Source organism: Monodon monoceros, unplaced genomic scaffold (genome assembly GCF_005190385.1).
Source record: "Monodon monoceros isolate NGI ecotype Baffin Bay Population unplaced genomic scaffold, NGI_Narwhal_1 Super_Scaffold_16, whole genome shotgun sequence".
NCBI classification, from domain to species: domain Eukaryota; kingdom Metazoa; phylum Chordata; class Mammalia; order Artiodactyla; family Monodontidae; genus Monodon; species Monodon monoceros.
The window spans coordinates 36,003,510-36,026,186 of NW_021703772.1; the positions used below are offsets into that span (position 1 = coordinate 36,003,510).

At 38.6% G+C, this 22,677-nt stretch overlaps 1 protein-coding gene across 3 annotated transcripts in view; it reads left to right on the plus strand.

Moving 5' to 3' along the window:
- SATB2 (SATB homeobox 2) overlaps window positions 1-22,677 on the plus strand; it is a 191,116-nt gene that overhangs the window by 122,435 nt on the left and 46,004 nt on the right. For all 3 annotated transcript variants that reach the window (XM_029224494.1, XM_029224493.1, XM_029224496.1), the window contains exons 8-9: window positions 11,230-11,442; window positions 15,665-15,820. In XM_029224494.1, the coding sequence (XP_029080327.1) occupies window positions 11,230-11,442; window positions 15,665-15,820 (369 nt within the window). The remainder of the gene's footprint in view (window positions 1-11,229; window positions 11,443-15,664; window positions 15,821-22,677) is intronic.

Consider the following 22,677-nt stretch of genomic DNA (forward strand, 5'->3'; position numbering starts at 1 on the left):
TTACCAGTTAGTTTTTTCGGGGTTGGGGGGATCTTCTCTTTTGACTTTGTGTTTGATTTATACATATTGTTAGCCAAAGGTAGGCATGATTTAATTACATGTACAGTTTATATTTGTAGAAAACTTGACCTCCAAGATATTTAGAATTCTTTCTCAGCTGACCTCTGGTCTCAAGTCATTACTTCTCAATATCCAGTTAGAGATATAGGCACTCAGCAAGTCATACAGGAATAGAATACAATGTAAATCCAGGGGTCTTGACTCCATGGTCCAGTAAGCTGGTTATAAAATGACAAGGAAACCTGTGAGAAAAAGGAAGTCCTCCAACTGAAAGATGGGCTGTAAATATGAAATGCTGCAGATCAGGCATGAACATGTTATTGGGTTTTGAAGCAAATAACATACCCTCTTTTGATTTCAGCATTAAATTAATAAAGTAGGAAAAGATGGCCCTGCAAACTTCATAAAATAGGTACTCTTTCATTTCAGAATCACTGGCTTGAATTCATAGATTTAAAGATTGTAGTAATATTAATATCTCCTAGGATAGCAGTATCTCAAAGTTATTCAGTGACTTAAGGATGGCCCTCTAGATAGTGGTCTCAATTTAGTCCTCCTTACATATAAAGACTATCATTAATTAGCACTTTTTAGGCAATTTCAGCCAAAAAGCTTGGGGGAGATGCTGTCTCTGTTTGTGCTCTGGGTAAAGAGAATGTTGATTGTAGCTGTCAAACGTATACCACCCCTATTCCCATTCCTAAATCTAATTGAAATAGAGCATTTTACGTAAAAGAAAATATGAAGACTCCTTTTTCCCCGTCCTTCACAAAACTTGTACCAAAGAATCAGAGGAAAGAAATATGACAGCACACCCTTCTATCTATTCCTTTCATCCCTGATCAGTGTGCAAAGTCCTTAAAAATTAGTTGCTGCTGGGCTTCCCTGGTGGTGCAGTGGTTGAGAGTCCGCCTGCCGATGCAGGGGACATGGGTTCGTGCCCCGGTCCGGGAGGATCCCACATGCCGCGGGGCGGCTAGGCCCGTGAGCCATGGCCGCTGAGCCTGCGCGTCCGGAGCCTGTGCTCCGCAACGGGAGAGGCCACAACAGTGAGAGGCCCGCGTACCGGCCAAAAAAAAAAAAAAAAAAAAAAAAAAAATTAGTTGCTGAACTATTATAGAAAATTCAGGTTTTTCTACTTTACTCAAATAGACTGCCTTTTGATGATGGTTTTATAAGTTTTTGTCACTATTCTCTAACAAGGAGTGATTGACTCGTTTCACACAGATGAGGGGGTCTCTGTCCTAAATAAGGTATCTCACTTCTAGTGAGCGTGTCTCAGTAGAGACCTGCACTTTTAGTGGAAAGCCTAGTTTTATTATTTATCTAGTTTCTCCAAGTCCTGGGTGATGTTTATAATTAAAGTAGAATTTTTATGGAAGAAATATAAGGAAACACTAGCTTTAGATTCCATTATTTATATGCTTTTCACCTTTGCTTATTCAAAGTAACTTTAAAAAATACATAAATGGTTCCTTTTTTGGCCATTGATTGAAATGATGACCATTTGGCCTGGGGTTAAGTGCATGTTTGTTCAAATAAAGTGAATTAAGTTTAAAGGCCAAAAATTCTGTGTGAAAAATATAACTGAATCACTTTGAAGTCAATTGGAAATTACAAGGTTGTTTAAATTCTATCTGCCAGTTTTGTGCCTAAAATTATTCCTGTAGACAACAGTATTTACTTTCAAATTTCTCTGACTACAACACCCAGTAAGAAATAATTTTTACATCATGAGCTAGTACACAAACACACACTCACACATTTGTTCACACATGTATGTCTGTCTGTTTTGAGTTCTATCTCATTTCCAACTATATCTTTATCTATCTGTATATTTATTCATGAAAGAAAAAAAAAGCCTTCATGAAACAATACATGTATGAAGCACTGTGGTAATTTTTAATCTATTTAATTGCATTTTGTTATAAAAACTAGTTATGGTATGCTAAATTAATTTTATCATCCACTAATAATTGTGACCCATGCTTCAACAATGATGCAGATTAAGGCTGATTTTAAAAGTTACTTAAGGAAGGAAAGTGGTTTTACTTCCTTGAAGTATAAATGAATATCTTAGTTTAGTGCTGTCCTGAATGTCCATATGCTCATTTCACTTTAGATAATTTATTAATTTTTTTTTTACATTCTCCTCTATCCCAAATAATTTTAATTATTCTACTTCCTAAAAATTTTTTTTTAATATTTTCTGTGTTCTGTATGGGAAGACATCTAGCAAAATATAAGTGGAGGGCCTTGAATATTTGCAGTTGCAAATTTAGAATAAGAAATGTACTTTGATGTTAGTTCTGTCTTTATCCATTCATTTAACAAATAATTATTAAGCATTCAGAGACTATGCTGGGGTTATAATGAGGGCTAACGGTTATTGAACATTTAACACATATAGGGTACAGTTGTAAGCTCTCTAGGGAATCCTATGAGGGAAGTGCAATTATTATCTCAATTTTACAGGTGAGGAAACTGTGCCATAAGGAGATTAATTAATCCTTGTCCAGTTGAAGCCCAGTTTTGAACCCAGCAATTCTAACTTCAGAACTCATACTCATATCCCCTTTTTTCTCAATCATTTCTGTTATCATAGAGCAGAAAGACACAGTCCCTCCTTCAAGGAGGTATGAGGAATAAACAGACTTTTAAACCAGTAATCCCATTGTGGTATGATAACATGTAATATGTTGCATGTGCTGTGTAAGAACAGATGCTTTTGACCCTGGAGGTGATTGAAGCTAAGGCAGAAAATGTTCAGCAAGAAAAAATAATGTTTTATAATTATTTCAGGACAGAGTCAACTCATATGTTAATAGACTGCTTTTCTTTTTATATCTGAATGTATTTGATACATTTGAGATATAAATATGCGATAAATGTATGTTTTTGTTTTGTTTTTGAAAGTACTATTTTTGCCAATGTTTTGACAAAGTAGCCAAAGCTAGTAAATTTTTTGGAAGTTTGCCAACAGTTGTTTCACAGAATACTCATGGAAACTAGGAATAACCAAGGCCCAGCACTTTGTGAATTCAGTAGCCATGGTGCCAGGTACTTGAGGTGTTAGTAGAAACCATGTATGTGCCCAGAGCTGGGAACACCACTGGTAAATGTTTCCAAAAGGAACCTGTTCAGTTCTGTATTTGCTTTTGCCTTTTGGTGCTAATGTGCTTAGAAAATTTTGACTTAGATTGTGCACCATCCCCCATTCCAGTACCTAAGACTTCCTAGAGATGAGGAGGGAAGGAAGAAAATGAGACAGGACTCTTTATTTAATTGCATCTATCGTTGTATAGATTAGGTAGGTAAAAAGTAGTAAAGTTGCCAGGAATCTGGTTTTGGCTAAGTTCCTCCATGGTACATGCTCAAGTGTGGCTTGGACAAGGGGATTGCACTTAAGAAAGCACAGACTGCTTTGTTTTCAAGAATGCTCTGTTGCATCTACTAACTTTGTTTTGCATGCTTACAGTATTCTGATGTGTCAGATGGCACAAGCGAAGTTTTATTTATACTAGAAAGAAACCTGTCTGTGAGGGAAGTGTTTCATTTAATAAATTGTAGGTTTGGGGTGCATGGAATATTTGTTCTAAAGTGGAGTTTGCATGGCACAAAATTTTCAGTATTTATTATCTTACCGTTTTCAATAGGTTGTATGAGAAGATCTTGAGTTATTGTGAGTTAGGCTTTTAACATGTGGTCCATCAGGGCCTGCTGCTGACTGTTTAGCAAAGATGGGACTCCCACTTCCAGAAAAATGAGAAATATGCATTTGATGCTTTCTTAGGGCTCTATATTCCTGTATATCCCCAACTAACCACTAAGCACAAAATGTACAGATTCTCCTCCCAAGGTGTTTACTATATGATGGGAGAAAGAGGTTTTATAGTTACACAATGTAAAGATGATAAGTGTCATAAATGTGAAATAGGACTAGTGCCGTCTCCCTTCAAAGGAGGGAGAAAGTATTGCCAACTGCAGTGTATATACATATACAGATATATACATAGTCTTTTAGTGCATCACAGAATACATCTCTACAGCAACACTTGTCTGCAAATGTTACTTTTGTATATGCATTTATATTTGCAGAGTACATTAATTCCCTTTAGATGCTCAATTCTATCTACCCCCATGGTACAAAAGTGCTATATGCATAGGCTGTCTTTTCTAATAAAGAAATATTATAGTAAAAGAGAGGTTTTTATTAAACTAATGCAATAACAACATTTTCTTTGAGGATTTAACACATCATTTTTAATAATAAAAATCAAATTGTCATTGTTGTGCCCTGTATACCTTTTATTCAAATCAGACTAAGTACTCTGGCTTCATGGCTGAGCAGTACTCTAGGGGGTGATGGGGGAGGTGAGTATTTTTTAGCATAACACAAATGAATTTCAGTAGTCGGCTTTGTAGTGGGGTTGTAGATTATGAATATGGGACCCAGGGAAACCTGTTTATATTTGTGAGCAGAGGAGAACGTGCCTCTCAGGAACGTCTAGAAGGAAATGAGACTGGAGGTTAGGAGAGAACTGATTTCGTTAGGTCAGCTTTCGGGTGGTAGGATGTCAATACTCTGTTCAGCCAAGAGCTCGGTTCACAGCTTCAACTAACTGTGCATTAACCACTGAAACTGAAGAGTTCACTTTGTACAATTAGGCTAAGAATTTGGTATCACCTGGTTTTCATCAGAGGATACCACTTTTTGGCTCTCACGTCAGCTGGAACCAGACATTTCAGAATTGTATGAAGTTAAGGCTAACCAATAAGCATGGAAAAGGGGTGGTGAAACGTGAAGAGTACCTTCAGCGGGAACTATGTGATAGACAGGTCATGCTCAGTGGCAGGATGTGGGGTTAGCCCATATGGGTGCCAGGGCCTCTTCCACCTCTGACCCTCTGTAATTTTAATCTGTAAAATGGGGGTATATGTGCCTTTGAAACTTGATTGGTTAGGACATCATTTGTTTTAAGCAAATGATGAACTAAAATATATTTTCAGACCCACTACTACAAAGTAAATATGTTTCAACCCATACACCCTTAAAGAGATGTAACTTGATTTCTGAAAAGGACCTTCATTTTAAAAGCTTATATACTTTATTATTGATACATCCAACAATTAATAATTAAAATACATTATAAAGGAATAGAGCTAATTTTCTCTAAAATAACCAGTCCAAATGATTCTGTAGAAGTGGCAAGCATATATTTTTCCCTTTGGCATTGCAATCAGTAGTACATATAAGCTTTCTTTGGGATTTATATGACATTCTAATATCTATCTTTGGGTTGTAACCTAACACTTTCAAACTCTGATATGCTATGTATGTTATATGATATATGAGTATTTCGGAGGTTATCTTCAAAAGTTTATGTTAGAATAAATATGTGAACAGAAATGTAATTTACAGAAATGAAAATAGTCTCTGGCTAGTTTGAGGCTTTTTCCAAAGCATAGCACTGGGGTTTGGCTGGGCCAGTTTTTTCAATACACACCTGGTGTATATCACTTTAAAAAGTAAATTATGCCTCATTAAATTACAATTAAATGGAATCATGATCATTTGTTTTCCTGGAAGGAAGATGTTTTGCATATTGAAAGCCTAATTTGTTGCAGGTGACAAAAAGGCTGAACAGATTAATATCACTTCATTTTGGGGGTAGTGTTTGCTGGTTAGTTTGTGTATACTCCAGTAGTTCTGAATTATATTAATGTGGACTATATTATTTTCACTTCAAAAAGTCTTCTACCACTTTATCAGTTTTTGCACTTTTTTTTTTTTTTTTTTAAGCTTTTAAGGAAACAGAAACTTCTCTTGGTATTCTGGATTAGTCATGCTCTTTCTTTTTCTTCAAGTGTTCTAATACTATCCAATCCCTCATTTGCCCTCTCCCTTTGCCTGGTCCCATCACTATCTCTATGTCTATGCATTATGTACATTTTGAATCCCCGCCAAGTTAAATACCACCTCTTCCAAAACGTTTTCCCTGAGTCTTGCGATGGCAATACTTTCACCCTCTTTTGAACTGAGATGGTACTAGTTCTGTCTGAAATTTATGACACTTATCTTTCACATTGTGCTTCTGTAAACCATTGTATAGTAAACTCCTTGGCAGCAGAATCTATGTCTTATTAATCTTTCCATTCTTTTATGAGCTTTGAACCAAGTTGTAAATAGGGAGTGAATTACTAGACTGATCTGTCATTTTTTGGCAATAGGCGTATTGAATTTGGGGGTTCTCTAGATAATCAATGGGAGATATAACCTAATCGTAGAGAATTACAAATGTCTAGGAAGTATGAAGAAGAGATATCTGTTAAAATCTAGTCAGTAATGATCTTCAGTGACCTCCCCTGGAGTGACCTGGGAGGTCTGATGGGCTCAGCTCAGATTCCTAAAACCTGGCCCAGGCTTGGGTTCTCTTCTTGTTCTCTTAAAGGATTTAAGAGGATTTAAGGGCCCATCAAAGGCAGTTTCTCACCCGTCCCAGACGAATCCTCAAGGGCTAGTACAGAAACTTGGAAGTAAATTTTATAGAGCCAGTCATGGTAATGTTTCCCAAATATTTCTGAGTATCAGCATGTATTTTGCACACTAACGATTTGGAGCAAACTATATAAATTGTTGAAGGAATATGAAAATCATAATAAAAAGAAAAGCTCTTCAAATAAGAAAGCTCTTCAACAGAAGTTGCAGATTCAGAAACTCTAAGGTCATTTAAGATGTCACAAATATTATTAAAATACTAGTAATAATAAGCATAGCAATTTTTTATTTAAAAAATTAGCCCTAGTTCTTTTTTTTTTTTGCCACATCACGTGGCTTGTGGGACCTTAGTTCCCCCATCAGGGCTTGAACCTGTACCCTCAGCAGTGAAAGAGTCAAGTCCTTGCCCCTGGACCACCAGGGAATTCCCAGCCCCAGTTCTTTGTTTTGTCTGTAGAGATAGCCTGTATTAGCAATGAAGCTAGATGGCATTATATTATCTCTTGTTTTGTGCTTTGAGTTATTTTGCTTTTATTGAAGTTTTCTGCCAACCTCATGTATTCTTTGCTGGTGCTGGAAATAATGTGGAGCTTACAAAATCCTCCATTAAAAGACTAGGGAGAAGGCCAATTTGAGGCTCTTTTTGCCCAGCTCCCTTCTTTTTTCAGTGACCTGTAACCCGAGAACTCTGGTAGAAGGTGCCTTTCTACCCTGGGCAGAGGTTTGTTCTACTCCTTTTCAGTCAACACGTTTCCTGGTCTTACACAACCTCAGCTAACACCATGGAGAGAATTGTTTATAATCTCTCCCTCGAGAAGGCTCTGTTGCCTATGATGAGGAAAACACTTAATGACCACTTTACTGAACACTTGCAATATGTTTTAGTAAGATTACTGATATGAAATTTTAATAAGCGATATCCTGGTTAATTTATTAATTTCCCTCAATTTTCACATTCTCAATATTCATGACCTTTCTCTTCATAAAAGTACATCTTTTTTTCAGTGCCCAGGTGCCTTGCCAGGTTCTCTATATCTCAGGCTGCATAATGGGAATGTCCAAGTGACACCTCCTGCCTGGCTGGTTGATAATTAATTGCCAGACAACATAGTAGCAAGGGCTTTAGAAATAGTTATGCAAGATAAATTATTAATTTATGTTCTATTCAAGACAGTTTCAATATGATAAACATTTACTTATCTTGATAATTAGATGGGGTGATTTGTGGTATACTTAAGTTATGCCGTACATTTTCTTCCGATCTGTTTCCCCTATGATGATTTCAAACTAAATAAAACGTGCTTTACATTTATGTGCCCGCAGAATTTTGACTATGTTTTTAAAAATCCCTGCTTAAGTCGTTAAAAGCACATAACCAAAATGAAGAAGGCTCAACAAAACAACTAAAACTCTTCTTGTGCCCACCAGTTAGCCACTTGTTATTGAAAATGTCTGAGGTAAAAAGAATCTGCTTTGGGACCAGGGTTACACAGATGAGACTTCAAGTAAATACTTTAGAACAGTGTTCTCATTCTCCAGGGCAGCAGTGGCCACCTTGTTGGTTTGAGACTTTATCTTCAATTAGGCGAATAAAACAGAGGCAACAGTATAGTCCACCAACCCCTTAAAATACAAATATTGTGTCTCATTCACTTCAGAAGTGATGCTGATGAGCAGTCATTTACAAGGATGCTTTGTCTTGATTTTTCTTAGAGATGGATTCATTTCCCTGTAAGGTTGTCCAACATGTAAAAAATGCAGGGGAAGGAACTCCACAATTTCAATGTGGGAAAAAAAGGTAAACCAAGCTGAACAAGAAATAAATAAAAGAACTCTATCCTTGGGAGTGATTTTGTTTTCTATTGATTAGGAATAAACAGACTTACAATTTTGAACTTCGTCCATTAGAACAATATTTTTTGTTTTTTCAATACTTTGTACGGAATTTTTGCCATAGTGTCCTCCACAATTTGTGTAAATAATTTCACGGAAGAAAGAGTTTACAGACTTTGCCTTTGAGAGATCTTAAGTATAATCATATAACCAGCATAAAGAATATATCCATGTAGATCCTAAAACTTTTCCAAATTTGGTAGTCTGACATTTAGTAAAATGCTAAAGTTACTTATGAGAGAGAGAAAAAGACAGAGAGAAGGAGAGTGGTACCAACTTGTCCTTCATGTGCAAAGTTCATTGTTAAAGAAAGCTCAGAAAATATCAATCTTAGTATCTTATTAGTAATGGAAATTGGTATTGATCGTCTTTTATGGTTTAATTTTTTATTTAATTTTAATTTTTTAATTTTGTTGAAGTATAGTTGATTTACAATGTCGTGTTAGTTTCTGGTATACAGCAAAATGATTCAGATATATATATATATATATTCTTTTTCATATTCTTTTCCATTATGGTTTATTACAAGCTACTGAATATAGTTCCCTGTGCTGTACAGTAGGATCTTGTTGTTTATCTGTTTTATATATAGTAGTTTGTATCTGCTAATCCCAAACTTCCTCCCCTGCCCTTTCCCCTTTGATAACCATAAGTTTGTTTTCTATGTCTGTGAGTCTGTTTCTGTTTTGTGAATAAGTTCATTTGTATCATATTTTAGATTCTACATAGAAGTGATATCATATGGTGTTTGTCTTTCTCTGTCAGACTTACTTCACTTAGTATGACAATCTCTAGGTCTATCCATGTTGCTGCAAATGGCATTATTTCATTCTTTTCTTATGGCTGTGTAGTATTCCATCGTATATATAGGAAATTGGTATTGATTTTAAATTCACATCCCTCTTGCTTCTGCACACATTAATTTGGAGAATTTTGTCTTAGAAACAAATTTGTTATTAATATTTCAGGTTGCTTAGTCCAAGTGGAAAGTAGGATAACTTAAGGCAGAGCTGACTTTTAATTTCAGAAAGAAAATTAATACTTAGATTGTATAACATTTTCTGGAAGACAAGTGTCTCACTTGTTGCTTCTTTCTGAAAGCATGACAAGAAATCAAGATTTTCTTAGAATCATTTCAGCAGTAGGGTAGTTTTATATACATGCCCTACTTTGACCTTTCCTTGGGCACTCACGCACACAGACACACACTTGTTAACATTTTTTTTTGGCTTCATTGTATGGCATATTATAGTCTCATTTGGAAAGACTTCTCTAATCAAAGTAATGACAACCAAACTGGCAAGAGGTATCAGATGGCATGCCTCTTGTAGGTTCCTTATAGTAAAATTGTCTTACATGATGTTTTGAGTGGTGATTACTCCCGGAAGCTGATAACAGTGTGATACACATTCCTGTAAGCGACATTTGCTTCACTATATTATAATGCATTATTTTTTAAAACCGCCTACCTTACCCTGAGGATTTTTGGCCAACTAGAGATGGTATATTTCTTTGGTATCCAATGCCTTTTTGGCCTATTGGCCAAAGACGGCCTATTTAGCCACATCTATTACAAATCTGATAGTGTTTCTTTGCATTAATATCCCCTAAGTGGAAATGCCTTTGGCATCTACTTTTACGATTTGGGGTTATCCCCATCTGTTGTAAGATACAGAGGTTAACATCTTAGCTTTTTCTGGGGGATAATCCTAGGCCCTGATCTCATACTGCCCTGAGAAGGGATGTTAGCTGGGAATGTAAAGTGATGCCTCTGTGTGATAGTCCAACAAGTGTGCAGAATGGAAATGGATCTGCTTTTGCCCCAAGTACTGCAGTGTTCTAACTCAGGTCTCTAGCCTTTTTTTTGCGTCTGTACTACTTTTCTTTAGACTTGTCAACATTTTTCTTTTCTTTGTGAATTCTCTGTCAGCAGAGCAGCACATGAAAACACCAGTTTTTTTTATGTAAAGCATTCTATTTGGATGGGTCACACAGTCAGAAAGTATCTGAGCCTATCATGGCATTCTCTGAAGTGCGCTGTGGCCTGTTACCGGATGTGACTATACTTCCGTTGCTTTAATGGTGGGCTTGGAGCGTCCCCATGAGGGCATCTCATAAAAAGGTTTGGGTGCCCTCTGGTACATATGTAAGGAAACCTATTATGTGTGTGTATTGGGAAGTTAATAGAGGCCAAGTTATAGCCATTTGCTTTGTGTCTTTTTTTTTTTTTTTTTTCTTCTTGCCATAAGAAACATCTATATTGAAAACAGTGTCCGGTCACACAGAAATTCAGCCAAACTTTTTTTTTTAAGTCGATGTAAATCTCCCATGCTGTTTAAATGTCGGAACTAAATTTACCAAACTTGGCAGATTTGTAAAGCTGAGCAGGACTGCCAAGTGTTCCCAGTTTCAAGCAGAGAGAGTTCTAACAGTTCCTGAAATACTTGTAGGAGGCACCTGGTGGTAATTGCAGTTTCACAATTCTTCTGAGCGCCTACCTTGCTAGCTGGCATCTCTGTACACTGACGATTATTACAGTGATGATAAAGTGTCAGAATAGAATGTTCCAAAATAAGGCACAGCCCCCAGAGAGCAAGCACGTTCCCACCAAATCTTCCTGCTGGAGAACCCGCAGGAATTAGACTGAGGTTCTTGACATCACAGCCAGCTGGTTACACCAAACAGATAAAGGGGAAGAGGGGCGCAATACGGAAACCACACATGCATACCTGCAGATATAACTTGGCCTACTTTTTTTTTTTTTTCCATTTAATCAGGGATTGTTGTCTGAGATTCTGCGTAAGGAAGAAGACCCTCGGACAGCATCTCAGTCTCTTTTAGTAAACCTGAGGGCTATGCAGAATTTCCTCAATCTGCCGGAAGTGGAGCGGGACCGCATATACCAGGATGAGAGAGAGCGGAGCATGAACCCCAATGTGAGCATGGTCTCATCGGCCTCCAGCAGTCCCAGCTCCTCCAGAACCCCTCAGGTGAGATATTCGCTCCACTGACTTTTCACTCTTAGCCTTGGAGATATCTTGCCTTCACTGCTACTGTGTTTTCCCTCAAAAACTAAGAGACATAATTCCAAGACTTTTTAATCCACTGAACATGTGGGTCAGAAGATATGAACCTCTGACCATATGCTAGTGGTTATCTTTTTCTATATCATCCATGCCATTTCTGTCCCTTCAAGAAAGTCCCATTCTTCCACATGTGGCAGGAGGGCAGCAGTGGGTGGAAGGGTAAGCACTAGAAGTCTACATACAGCTGTTTGGTTATCAAAGAAGGGACTAGCGGATTTGTATTGAAGCTGAGTTTGCGAAGCATTGCTTTTCCTTCAACTGTGTATTTATTTGGATGGGGGCGGGGGACAGCTAGCGTAGTCTGAGTTCTGCTTGATGCAATCTGAAAGAGACAAAATCAGGGAGGAACCTGTGTGTGATGGAAGCATGCCAATGCAGCGGCTAGATCCGAATGACTGGGAGCTCGTTCAGTGATCCCTTAGAAAATGGTAGTGGAAATGTAGGCCTTAATTATTTTCCTTCCTACAGTGATGTCCACAGGACCCTGACTCAGCTTTCCATCCCTCCTTTCTTCATACTTTAAAAGCATTCTGTTCTCAGGTCCTCCTGCAGATGCATACATCTAGTAATGTTGTGTGATTTAAAGATTTTAACTGAAGGGTCAAGGTCTCAAGTCAGCCAAGAGTCATTTCCAATTCAGATCTGAGCCCACTTATTTTTAGCCTACTCCCTACTTCCCCTAAACTTTTACTAATCAACGGATTTATGGTAAAGCCATCCCATTTACTGTTGCTAGCATGGTTGCAGGTTCCTTCTTGAGTGATAGTTTTCAAAAAAATGTTTAACAGGTACACAGTTGTACAAATCAGAAAAATGGGTACTTTGAAAATAAAGGGTTTTTTTTTTTTTTTTTGCTCAGATACTATAGTTTTGGGTTTAGGAGTTTGTTTTCTGTTAAGTTCTAAGGAACTGATTAAGCAGAATCTTCTAATAGAAATATTTGAGCTTTTTCAAGTATATCCATTTTTTCACACATCTTAACTCTTTTTATATTTTGCACTCTGCAATAGATTTTTTAACTGAAGATAATTTTCTATCATGCACTGCCAAACTGTGATACTTAGACTTTAGTGTTTAGTGAATTATGAATTTTAGTTACTGTTAAACCAAAAATAAGTCTCTTGACTGCTTACTTTGGACCACTGTAACCAAGCTTTTTTATCTTTATTTTTATTTTTTTAAAATTTTGGGGCATACATGTTGAGCTATTGAGTTGGACGAGTTGTTAATTTGCACTAATATTTACTTCTATTAAATTCACCAACATTTTTGCCACTTTTGAAGCCCATTAAATCATTACAGGAGAATCCAGCCATGCTTCATGGCCATTTAATTGGGCAGGTCTTCTCTGAAAATCACTCCTCCTTGTTAGAAAATCACACAGGTCTGTGTGTTTTGTTTTCCACTCGTTCGTAATATTTTTCCAACAAGATTATATCTTAGGCATCTTTTCAAAGACCTGGTAGCTTTCAGAGCCAGACCAACTTACAACACCACACAGTTAAGGTCAGGACCCTGACTCAGGACCCTGACTTTGCTTTTTTAAACAGCAAAAAATCCTGTCTAGAAAATTCCTAGATAAAGGTGCCCTTTACGGACAAGTATACCAGGGAAATTGAACGTTTAATTTCACGGTTTTGAGATTTCTGAAAATAAATATAAAATGTTTTTCTCAAAATAGTTTTGAGAATACAGTCATGGCACTGACATTTTTACATTGTCTGGAACATTCTTCTTTTTCTGTTGGTTAAACATTGAGAAAGTTACTGAAGACTTTTAAAATATTTCATGATTACCTACTTATCCAAAATTCTTTACAGAACTATCTCAGTAGCAAAGATCCATAGTACTGTAAGGCTTTCATTGTGCAAATAAATGTCAGAGGGGTACCCACTGATTCAGCCTTTGAGTTGGAGGCAGCAATGCAGGGCACACACACACAGAACCTTGCATAGGTCCATGGAGATTATTTTCCAGACCCCGTCAGTACTTTGTTATCAGTTTAAAACAAATTGAAGACTTTTCAAGTTTCAAATTCAACCTCAAGAGCCTCTTCTCATAACCTTCAATTGGCCAGTATTCCTCAATGTACTTAAAAATAACAAAACAACAGTACAAGTATAAGAATAATCATTTATTGAGCACTTATTGTATCAGGTATTGCAAAAATTTTGCATGAATTGGATCCTCACCATTTTGCACTGTTGTTCTCATTTTACATGAGGTTTAGATGAGGTTTACATTTTAGATGAGGAAACTGAGGTTTAGATGGGTTAAATACCTTGTGTAAGGTCACACGGCTGAGTGATAGAGCTAGAATTTGAACTCTGGTTATTCTGATTCCAAGGCTGGGCCCCTAACCATATATTTCAGTGCTTTGCCTTTAGCCCTCAGTGTTCTAGAGAAGATCTGACCAGTCAGGTGAGATTAGTCGGTGAGGCTAATAAGAAACCTGCATTGAGACAGGCAGAAATGGTATGCTAAAATATGCACTTAACAGGAAAAGCACTGAACGTTAATTAGAAGTTTTAAGAAGAAAAGGGAGTTTTCTTGAAAAAGATGAGAGAGGATTGGACTATTGAGGGAATAGCTCAAACTTGAGGGCAAGAAGAAACATGTAAAAACAGCACCAGTACGAATTGGAGGTTTTGGAGGCAGTAGCACAGTGATTCCTGAGCCTGTGCTTTGGAGCCTGAGAGACTTGAGTTCAGATCATGGTTATTTCACTTGCTGCTAGCAAGTTAAGTATCCTCTTTTATTTTCAGTTGTCTTCATCTGTAAAGTGAAAATAATAATGTCTAACTCACTGTGTTCTTAAAAGAATAAGATGTGATAACAACAACCAAAAAGCACTTTTTGGAGTGCCTGGCACGTAAAAAGTACTACATCAATTATTCTTATTATTACTTTGCAGTAATTAGAAAATAGTATGAGACAGGGAATTCAAAGGAGAATGGCAAAGGTCACTGAGCGCCCTTAGGAATCAAAGCCTTCCTGGAAACTTAGGACATAACTCCGGCTTCAAGACACTGTTGAGAATGACCCCATGGTGTCCACCCTGCATGCCATGTCTTTCTCCAAACCTGCATACTGTCAATCCAGCATACTGTCAATCCAGCAGGGGAACAACAGCTCAGGACATCCACAAAGGGAACATAGTGGTTTAGGATTCTAGGGTGGGTGGGGATGAAAAGGGAAAACAATCCACTTTAGACCAAATCAGCTGGCCATGCTCAGGAATGCAACGGTTGGGGCAGACTTTTCCCTTTGTCCTGTTGCCCTGGGTTCTGAGAAGGCTGCCCAGCACCCTCTCCTTACACACCAGAGCAAATGCTCTGCAGTCTTCTGGATCAAGTAGATTCAAGCGTTTTAGGGTTATCCTAACCCCAAGAAGTACAGACACCTTCTATATTGTCCTTCATTTGTCTCTGAAACTGATGGGAAATCATTCAATTAAAACGAGCACGGCAGAATACATAAAACCACAATATGAGTTTAAGAAAATGAAGACGGCACTTCAAAGGCATTCTGAAGCCTCGTTTTATGAAATGAAATTTTGTTTCATTTCCACTGATTTCCTAGGTGAAATTAGGTGACTGTCTGGGTAGCATAATGATGATAATGGTGGGAAGCCATACATACTCGAATGACATACGTAAAGCTTTAATAAAGAATGAGAGAGACTCAGGGGAGTGCATTAAATTGAGTAATAATTTATTATTTAGAGACCTCTACCCATTTACTCATTTTTTCTGGAAGAATTGGCTCTTCCTCCGAGGTGTACTATTTTCAGAAAGAAAAAAGTAACTGTGTGTGTGTTCTGCATGCTTCTGTTGCAGGTAGGTGATCGCTTGAGTTTGGTGCCCAGAGTAGCCATCGTACCTGTGAACTGTCTCAGCTACTGTGAGGGAAAGAACAAGGTTGACAGGACTCTGCATGTCCTATAGGAATGCACTGCAATTATTTCCAATCACAATTAACCTGATTAGAATAATGGACAGGAAGTGTCCCTCTGTAGCTAATGCAGTTTGGCATCAGCTGACTGAAATCCTTTGATAATTTCTGCACAGATGGCTGGGCTGAATGCAGCGCTTTTTAAATTATTATTTTCATGGTCTCTTGGTAGGCCAAAACCTCGACACCGACAACAGACCTCCCCATTAAGGTGGACGGCGCCAACGTCAACATCACAGCTGCCATTTATGACGAGATCCAACAGGAGATGAAAAGGGCCAAGGTGTCTCAAGCCCTGTTTGCCAAAGTGGCTGCAAATAAAAGTCAGGTGAGTGGTTTTTAAAAGAGCAAAAGTGAGGGCTGGAATTAGACCGTTCTCCTCCTCCCACCAATAAAAATACATCTGTTCCTATAATAATAGTAACAACAATAATAATAATCCCTAGAGAACCTGTCGTGTTCTGCATTTTGCTCTATGGTTTGCTTTTGTTGCCATCAGAGTTCAAAATAGAGACTGAGTCAAAACCCAGTTTTTTTTCCTTTTCTTTTTTTTTCAAAAGGAATCAGCCTTGAATGATTTCCCTCCTAATTCTGAATATTGCTATGTATCCTTTCTTTCTTTCTTTCTTTTTGGTATTTGAGCAAAACTTAGTGTGTTCAAAACAGCATCTTCCTGAGACCAAGTTTTAGCCAGGTCTCATCACCTCTCTTATTCCCACCGGGGAAATGGATGACTTTGTTATAATAACTGCTTTTCCTCAGCCCCAGAGACACCTTGCAATGTCAGGTGTTTCTTTTATGTATAGAATACAGTTGTTTTTCCAGGAGAAAACACACATCGGGGAGTGCAGAGTGAGTGCTAAAATCTTTAACAGAAAAACATAGACGCTTATCCAGTACAATTTTTCAGAGTGCTGGGATTGTGGGGAATGGAATGCTCCAGGGAAAAGGGGAGACAGATGCTTAGGTTTTTTGTTTCTGAAAGCAGAAACAGTTGATGGGATCTACTCTGTTTCAATTCATTTAAAGGGACAACTACCGCCCTATCCTAGAATGGGTGAGGTTGAGGCGCCTACTTATTTATCCCTGGGTTGAACAATTACCCAAATGCAGGGTAGAGGAAACAAAAGTTAGTTAAAGCTTAATTTTGAGAGTTCTTTGATTCTGAGCTTGATTTCCTCTGTGGCCTTGCATGACAAATGTTTTCGTCCCTACATATGTAAATGGTAAAATGGTCCACCATCTCCCTAACAAATCTTCTGTTGTGTGCTATAAAGGAAGGAAGTTTACTGAATATTGTATTAAGCAAGGTGGTTTTTAATGAAAATTAAGTTTTTAAAATGATAGTCAGATGCTATATTTATACTAATTATATGGTTTTGGGAATAGCCTTTTTTTTCCTGTGGTTTTGCAGTAACCTGACTTAAGTTATTTTTCAGATGGTTAATAAAGGGAGAGCAGTAGAATATCCAGCAATTTCGAAGAGGATTGAAATATTGGTTTCCCATTTCAATTTCGATGTAGTAATTTTTCCAGATTATTCTTTCTCTCACAATGAAGTCATTGAAATACAGTTTGCTAAGATATAATGTCCAACCATAGTATGAAATACATGAAAAGAAAATACCATAGAGCTTTCTTAAACTGTTAAATGCATAAAATCCCGTGTACCACATGGCAAAATATAATGAGAGTTGGAGCTGTTAAACGAATAAAGCTGTTAAATGCATAATGCCACTTGGCAAAACTACTGTGCATTTAATGGTTTTCCACTGTGTAATAAAGGACATATGTGGTAAATGTGCAGTAAGCATAAAGCTACACAATTGATTCTGCAAACCTGCCCCTTAGTTGTGACTTGACATAAATATCAAAGCTTCACTCAGTCCTCCTTTTATAAGCAGCTTTCAAGAAAATCTGAAGGCCACAGTCTGAGAACTTGACTCAGAATGCTTGTAATCTTCCTGTTGACTTGGCACTATTGCTTCTGGAAATAGTGATGCCTCCAGCCTCCCCAAGTAATTCAGGTGGCTGATTGAAAAGTGTGCTTGCCAGTTGGACAGACTTAGCTCTCCAAATTTTTGTTGCCTCCTGAAGAACTCAGTAGCCCTGTTTTTGCCGAATCTGGAGGAAAACATAGTACTAGGAATTAATATGCTAAGGGATGAGATTGAGCCTAAATGGGGATAAGATGCTTTGTTTTTCTTTTTTCCTTTGGGACAATGATTTCATTCTCATTTATGAATAGGGAACTTTATTTGTAAGTAGCTGACTAGATTTGCAAATCAGGCATTAAGTTTTTTAAAAATGGCATTGCCAAGCAAAATGAACTTAACTGACAGTTTCAAAGGCAATTTAACATAAGTTATTCACTCTACTTTGTAAGCACTACCAGCATTTGCTTGATAAAAAGCATACTTAGTGAAATCAATTGATGTGGTACTTTGCACATGTATTTGGTGTGTATCCATGAGATGTGTGTGTGTGTGTGTGTGTGTGTGTGTGTATGTGTGTGTGTATGGAGTGGCTGAGAAGGCAGACGAAGAGCAAGGGCACTCCATTCTCTTGGAGGTGAAATTAGGAGAACCTTTAACAGGAACTCTTGTGAACTCTAGTGGGTTTGGAGCCTGGGAGGCCCAGTTCAAACATATATAGTAACCCCTCCCCTTCCATTTTAAATGTCTTTTAAAATAGAAAGGAAACCCTCATAAAATCTCATTCACTGCATGGTGTGAATTACTGTCACCATATTAAGAATAATACCTAACACTGCCTGTGTGTTAGGCACGCTTTGAATGAAGAGTAGGAAAAAGCGAGGACATTTTTAGAGATTAAGGGTGGTGGGCCAGGATGGTCCTTGAGGGCTGTAAGTGTTTAGGGAACAGGCACAGTTGGAGGAGGGGTTCAGAAAAGGAACTGAAAGAGTGACAAGCGTTTGCAGTTTTGCCTGTGGTCCTGTTGGGGAAAATAGTATTACTGGAAAGTGTGTGTTTTCTTAGTGGGTGGGTTACATCAGGGCGCGTTTGTAGGGTCGTAGACCACCTGTTCCTTTAATTGGGCTTCAGCTCCTTTGTCATGGCCAGGCCAGTCCATCATCTGATTCCACTGAGTGCCTCCTATCTGACCCTTGCCCCTTCCTTCATAGGAGAGAAGTCAAAAAAGTAAAGCAGGGGTAAAAATAAGAGGGAAAAGTATGCTTATGCACATTTCACCTTTTACTTTTGCTTCATTTTCAATTTAGGATCAATTTTAGGTGTTGTGTGTGTGTGTGTGTGTGTGTGTGTGTGTTTGTGTGTTCTGAAGACTGTTTTCCTTTTCTTTCTGCAGAATGTTCAGATTATTGGTCTTCATGGGATAGGATGTACTATGGTCCATGGTTGATCTCTGTGAACTAGGAGTGGGAGTCCTCAGTAGGAGCCATAGTGCAAAGGCATATGGCATTTTCTGCAGCCCTTCAGTATGGCCGTTACATACAAAGGGCCTCCAGGGAATGAGTGCCCCAGCATGCAATTTAAGTGGCTATGGGAACTCCTTGTCCCTTGATAGCTTCTTGTAATCTCCCTGTCCCTCTTACTCAAATTCTGTAGGGTTACTTTCCCCTTTCCTCCCCAACTGCAGCTTATCAAATGTGATCTGGGCAGTGGAAATCCAGTAGGGGGCAAACACAGTGACCATGGGCACCCTCACTGCAGTCCTCCAGGGCCGGCCATCAGTTGCCCCCTTCCCCAGACATTAATTCACGGTTTCTCTCCTGCCCTCTTGTCTTTTTTATATAGTTCACAGTATTCAGCTCATGGAATGCTGAGGATCACCCGAGGCTGGTTTTCTTTTGGAAAGAGAGTGAAACTTTTTTGTTATTTGTATACCCAAAGACCCAACTCTATATATATGACTGTCTTTTCCTACTAGGTTTGGGTGAAAACAGAGTAGGTAGAGGAATGGGAAGGGGCTTATTTTAATCCCTGTTCTACCTTGCCCCCATTAAAAAAATAAAACGAACAAAAATGTTAGAAGGGCCCTGGGTTTGCTTTCTTTTTTCTTTTCTTTTCTTTCTTCCTTTTTTTTTTCTTTGGCGGGTGTGGGGTCTTACTTTCTATATTAGGAAGGTAGAGAGAATCTGAGACATTGCAAAAAGGAGAAATAGACAACCTGGTTGTAAAGCTCAGTTGGTGGTAATGAAAGGGCCAACCCCAGAGTCTTCTGGGATAAAAGAAAGGGAGTGATCTGGGAATAAATGGACCCAGAGGGGTCTCTGATGAGATGACATTGGAGATGCCCTCATCTCCACCAAGATTTAAAGACCCCTGCCAATCCTCCAGTTCTGCTCCCTGCCGCGCACACCTTCCCAGGCCCACAGGTTGCAGGAGCTACCACTGGGACCAGGAATGGGGGGGGTCCTCACTCCTACTACAGAAGAGGGAGGGAGGCACAATTGTGATCCCACTGCATCTGGGGAGAAGGAGTTTCTGGCCTTCAGTATACAATTCTGAAATCATTTCCTCCATAGAAGCCGTGTTCTTCATGGTGACTGGTATGCTTTGCGTACGTTAGGATTAAACAGATTTTGTTTACTGACTGGCCTTTATTCCTTATCACTGTCTCACCAAAAAAAAAAAAAAAATTCTGTGTTCTCACCTACTGACTTAACAAGTTATAATCCCAAATAGAAGGCTTCTTAAGCTTTAGATGTCGATTACAAACTCAGATTTTACGGACATTCATCTTTATTGTAAAATATCTCCTTACAGATGATCTACTTTGCTTAACAGGCTAAATGATTTAAAATATACAGGTCTTTCAGACATAGAGAATGGACTTCAGGACACGGGGAGGGGGAAGGGGAAGCTGGGATGAAGTGAGAGAGTGGCACGGACATATATACACTACCAAATGTAAAATAGCTAGCTAGTGGGAAGCAGCCACATAGCACAGGGAGACTAGCTCAGTGCTTTGTGACCACCTAGAGGGGTGGGATAGGGAGGGTGGGAGGGAGACGCAAGAGGGAGGAGATTTGGGGATATATGTATGTGTATAGCTGATCCATTTTGTTATAAAGCAGAAACTAACACACCGTTGTAAAGCAGTGACACTCCAGTGAAGATGTTAAATAAATAAATAAATAAACTAGAAAAAAATATATACAGGTCTTCACGGCAGGTCCTTTTATAAGCAAAAATAAAGACAGACAGCTGTACATAAAGAAAAATAATTGGTATATTATTTGGTTTGTTTCCTTCCTTTTATCGCTCTTTGCTATTGGAGTTTATATCACATTCAGTATATGTGCTAACATATTTTTTCCTTCAATCATGGGTTACTATATTAATCTTTGCTTTTGTGTCTCTTCTTAAAAATATCCCAGGCACAAGTTAGTTGTACATATTTCCTTTTTAAAGAAATAGCTTCTATTTTATGATTACTTAAGTAAAACATCCTCGTTTTATTTTGTATTTTTTATTTTTAATTCTCAAAGGCATTTCTTTTCTTCTTTAATGTTATTTATTTTGAATAGGTAGCATATGTTCATTGTACAAGCTTGAAAAAGAAACAGAAGCGTATACAGTGAATAGTTTTCCTCCATCCCTCACCCCCTTAGCCATCCTTAGAGGCAGCCACTGCTAACATTTCTCCTCTATCTTTGGAAACACAAATGTATATACTTTTTTTGTCCCTATGCACAAATGACTAGCATACTTTACATGTGATTCTGCTTGATTTTTTTCTTATAAATCTCAAAGATCTTGCCACATCAGCACACAGAGCCCCTTCTTCTTTTAAGCTGCTGTATAGTATTCGATGGAATGGATGCACCATGATTTATTTGACTCTCTTCCTTTGGTGGATATGTAAATTGTTTCTAATCCTTCCATACTAAAAATGATGGTGTTTACATTCCAATTGACCTCCTTGCCAGCAATGCCCAAGGGTCCCAGCCCCTATACCCTCACCTAAGACATTTTAAATGACTCAGCTGACTACAGTTTTGGAAAATATAAAACATTTACAATAAACAAAAACGAAACAAAACAAAACCCTGAACAACTGGAACCTCCCGCGTCTCCCTCTCCCATGAGTTGTGCCCCTGAAAGTGAAGCTAGGGCTTCTGCAGGCAGGTCCCAAGCTAGTGGTCTGGTCTGGCTCCCCTGCACGTGCAGCGGCATCTGGGGATGGAGCCGCACGCCGCCCTACTGCGCTCCTCCCGGGGCCCACCTCCCCTCTGGGGCCTGTGGGCCCATGCAAGCACTGCAGAGGCCCATCACGCTGAGTGCCACCTGCCATTTGTGGGGCGGCAGGTGACAGGAAGAGACCGCGCACCCCCGAACTGTCACCTGCATGCCCCAGCTTCATTTTTAAAAATGTAGAAAATGAAGAAAAGTGTAAAGGCAAAAACATGAATCACCCATAATTCCACAATCCAGAGATAGTTGCCATTAACCTTTTAGAGTCTTCTAATGTGTAAGTGTGGGTTTGCACATGCGTGTTTATATCCTAGTTGGGATCACACTGTAATAAGACAAGTTAAAACTATAATTTTCTTAAGGTCAACTTTTCATGTGGGAGAGTAAATTTATGAATTATAAAATATCTTCAGTTTCATTATTTTGTTTCTTAGCCTTTAGAAACTATTGCCCAAGGATCGGTTTTGCCACTTTGCACAAAATGTGGTTTGACAGTTACCTTATTTATTAAGCTCTCTTTATGGAGATGGCTTTATTGGGGCTGGGATTGCTCGGGCTATTGGAAGTAAATGTTTGATTACCCCAATCTCTGGTATAAAAAGTGACAGGAAAAACTGGCCGTATGATGCCATTGGTGATGAGCTGGTGGTCTAAGTCTCACTCGCAATGCTTTTGCTTTTGTCGTCTTGTCTTCAGTGTGTAAGGCAGACTAAAATGAGGCATGTGGCCTTGACTGAGTAGCTGCCCCTTGCTGCTGGGCAGGTTTCTTTGGAACACATTTTGACAACCTTTCAAAAAGCAGTTTCTACTCTTGTCAACTGGGGCATGTATGCTACAATGTCAGGTCTGTCCACCAAATTCAAATGAAAAAAAATTAATATATTTACACTACAGTTACCTTTTTTTTTGTGGCACGCGGGCCTCTCACTGTTGTGGCCTCTCCCATTGTGGAGCACAGGCTCCGGATGCACAGGCTCAGCAGCCATGGCTCACGGGCCCAGCCTCT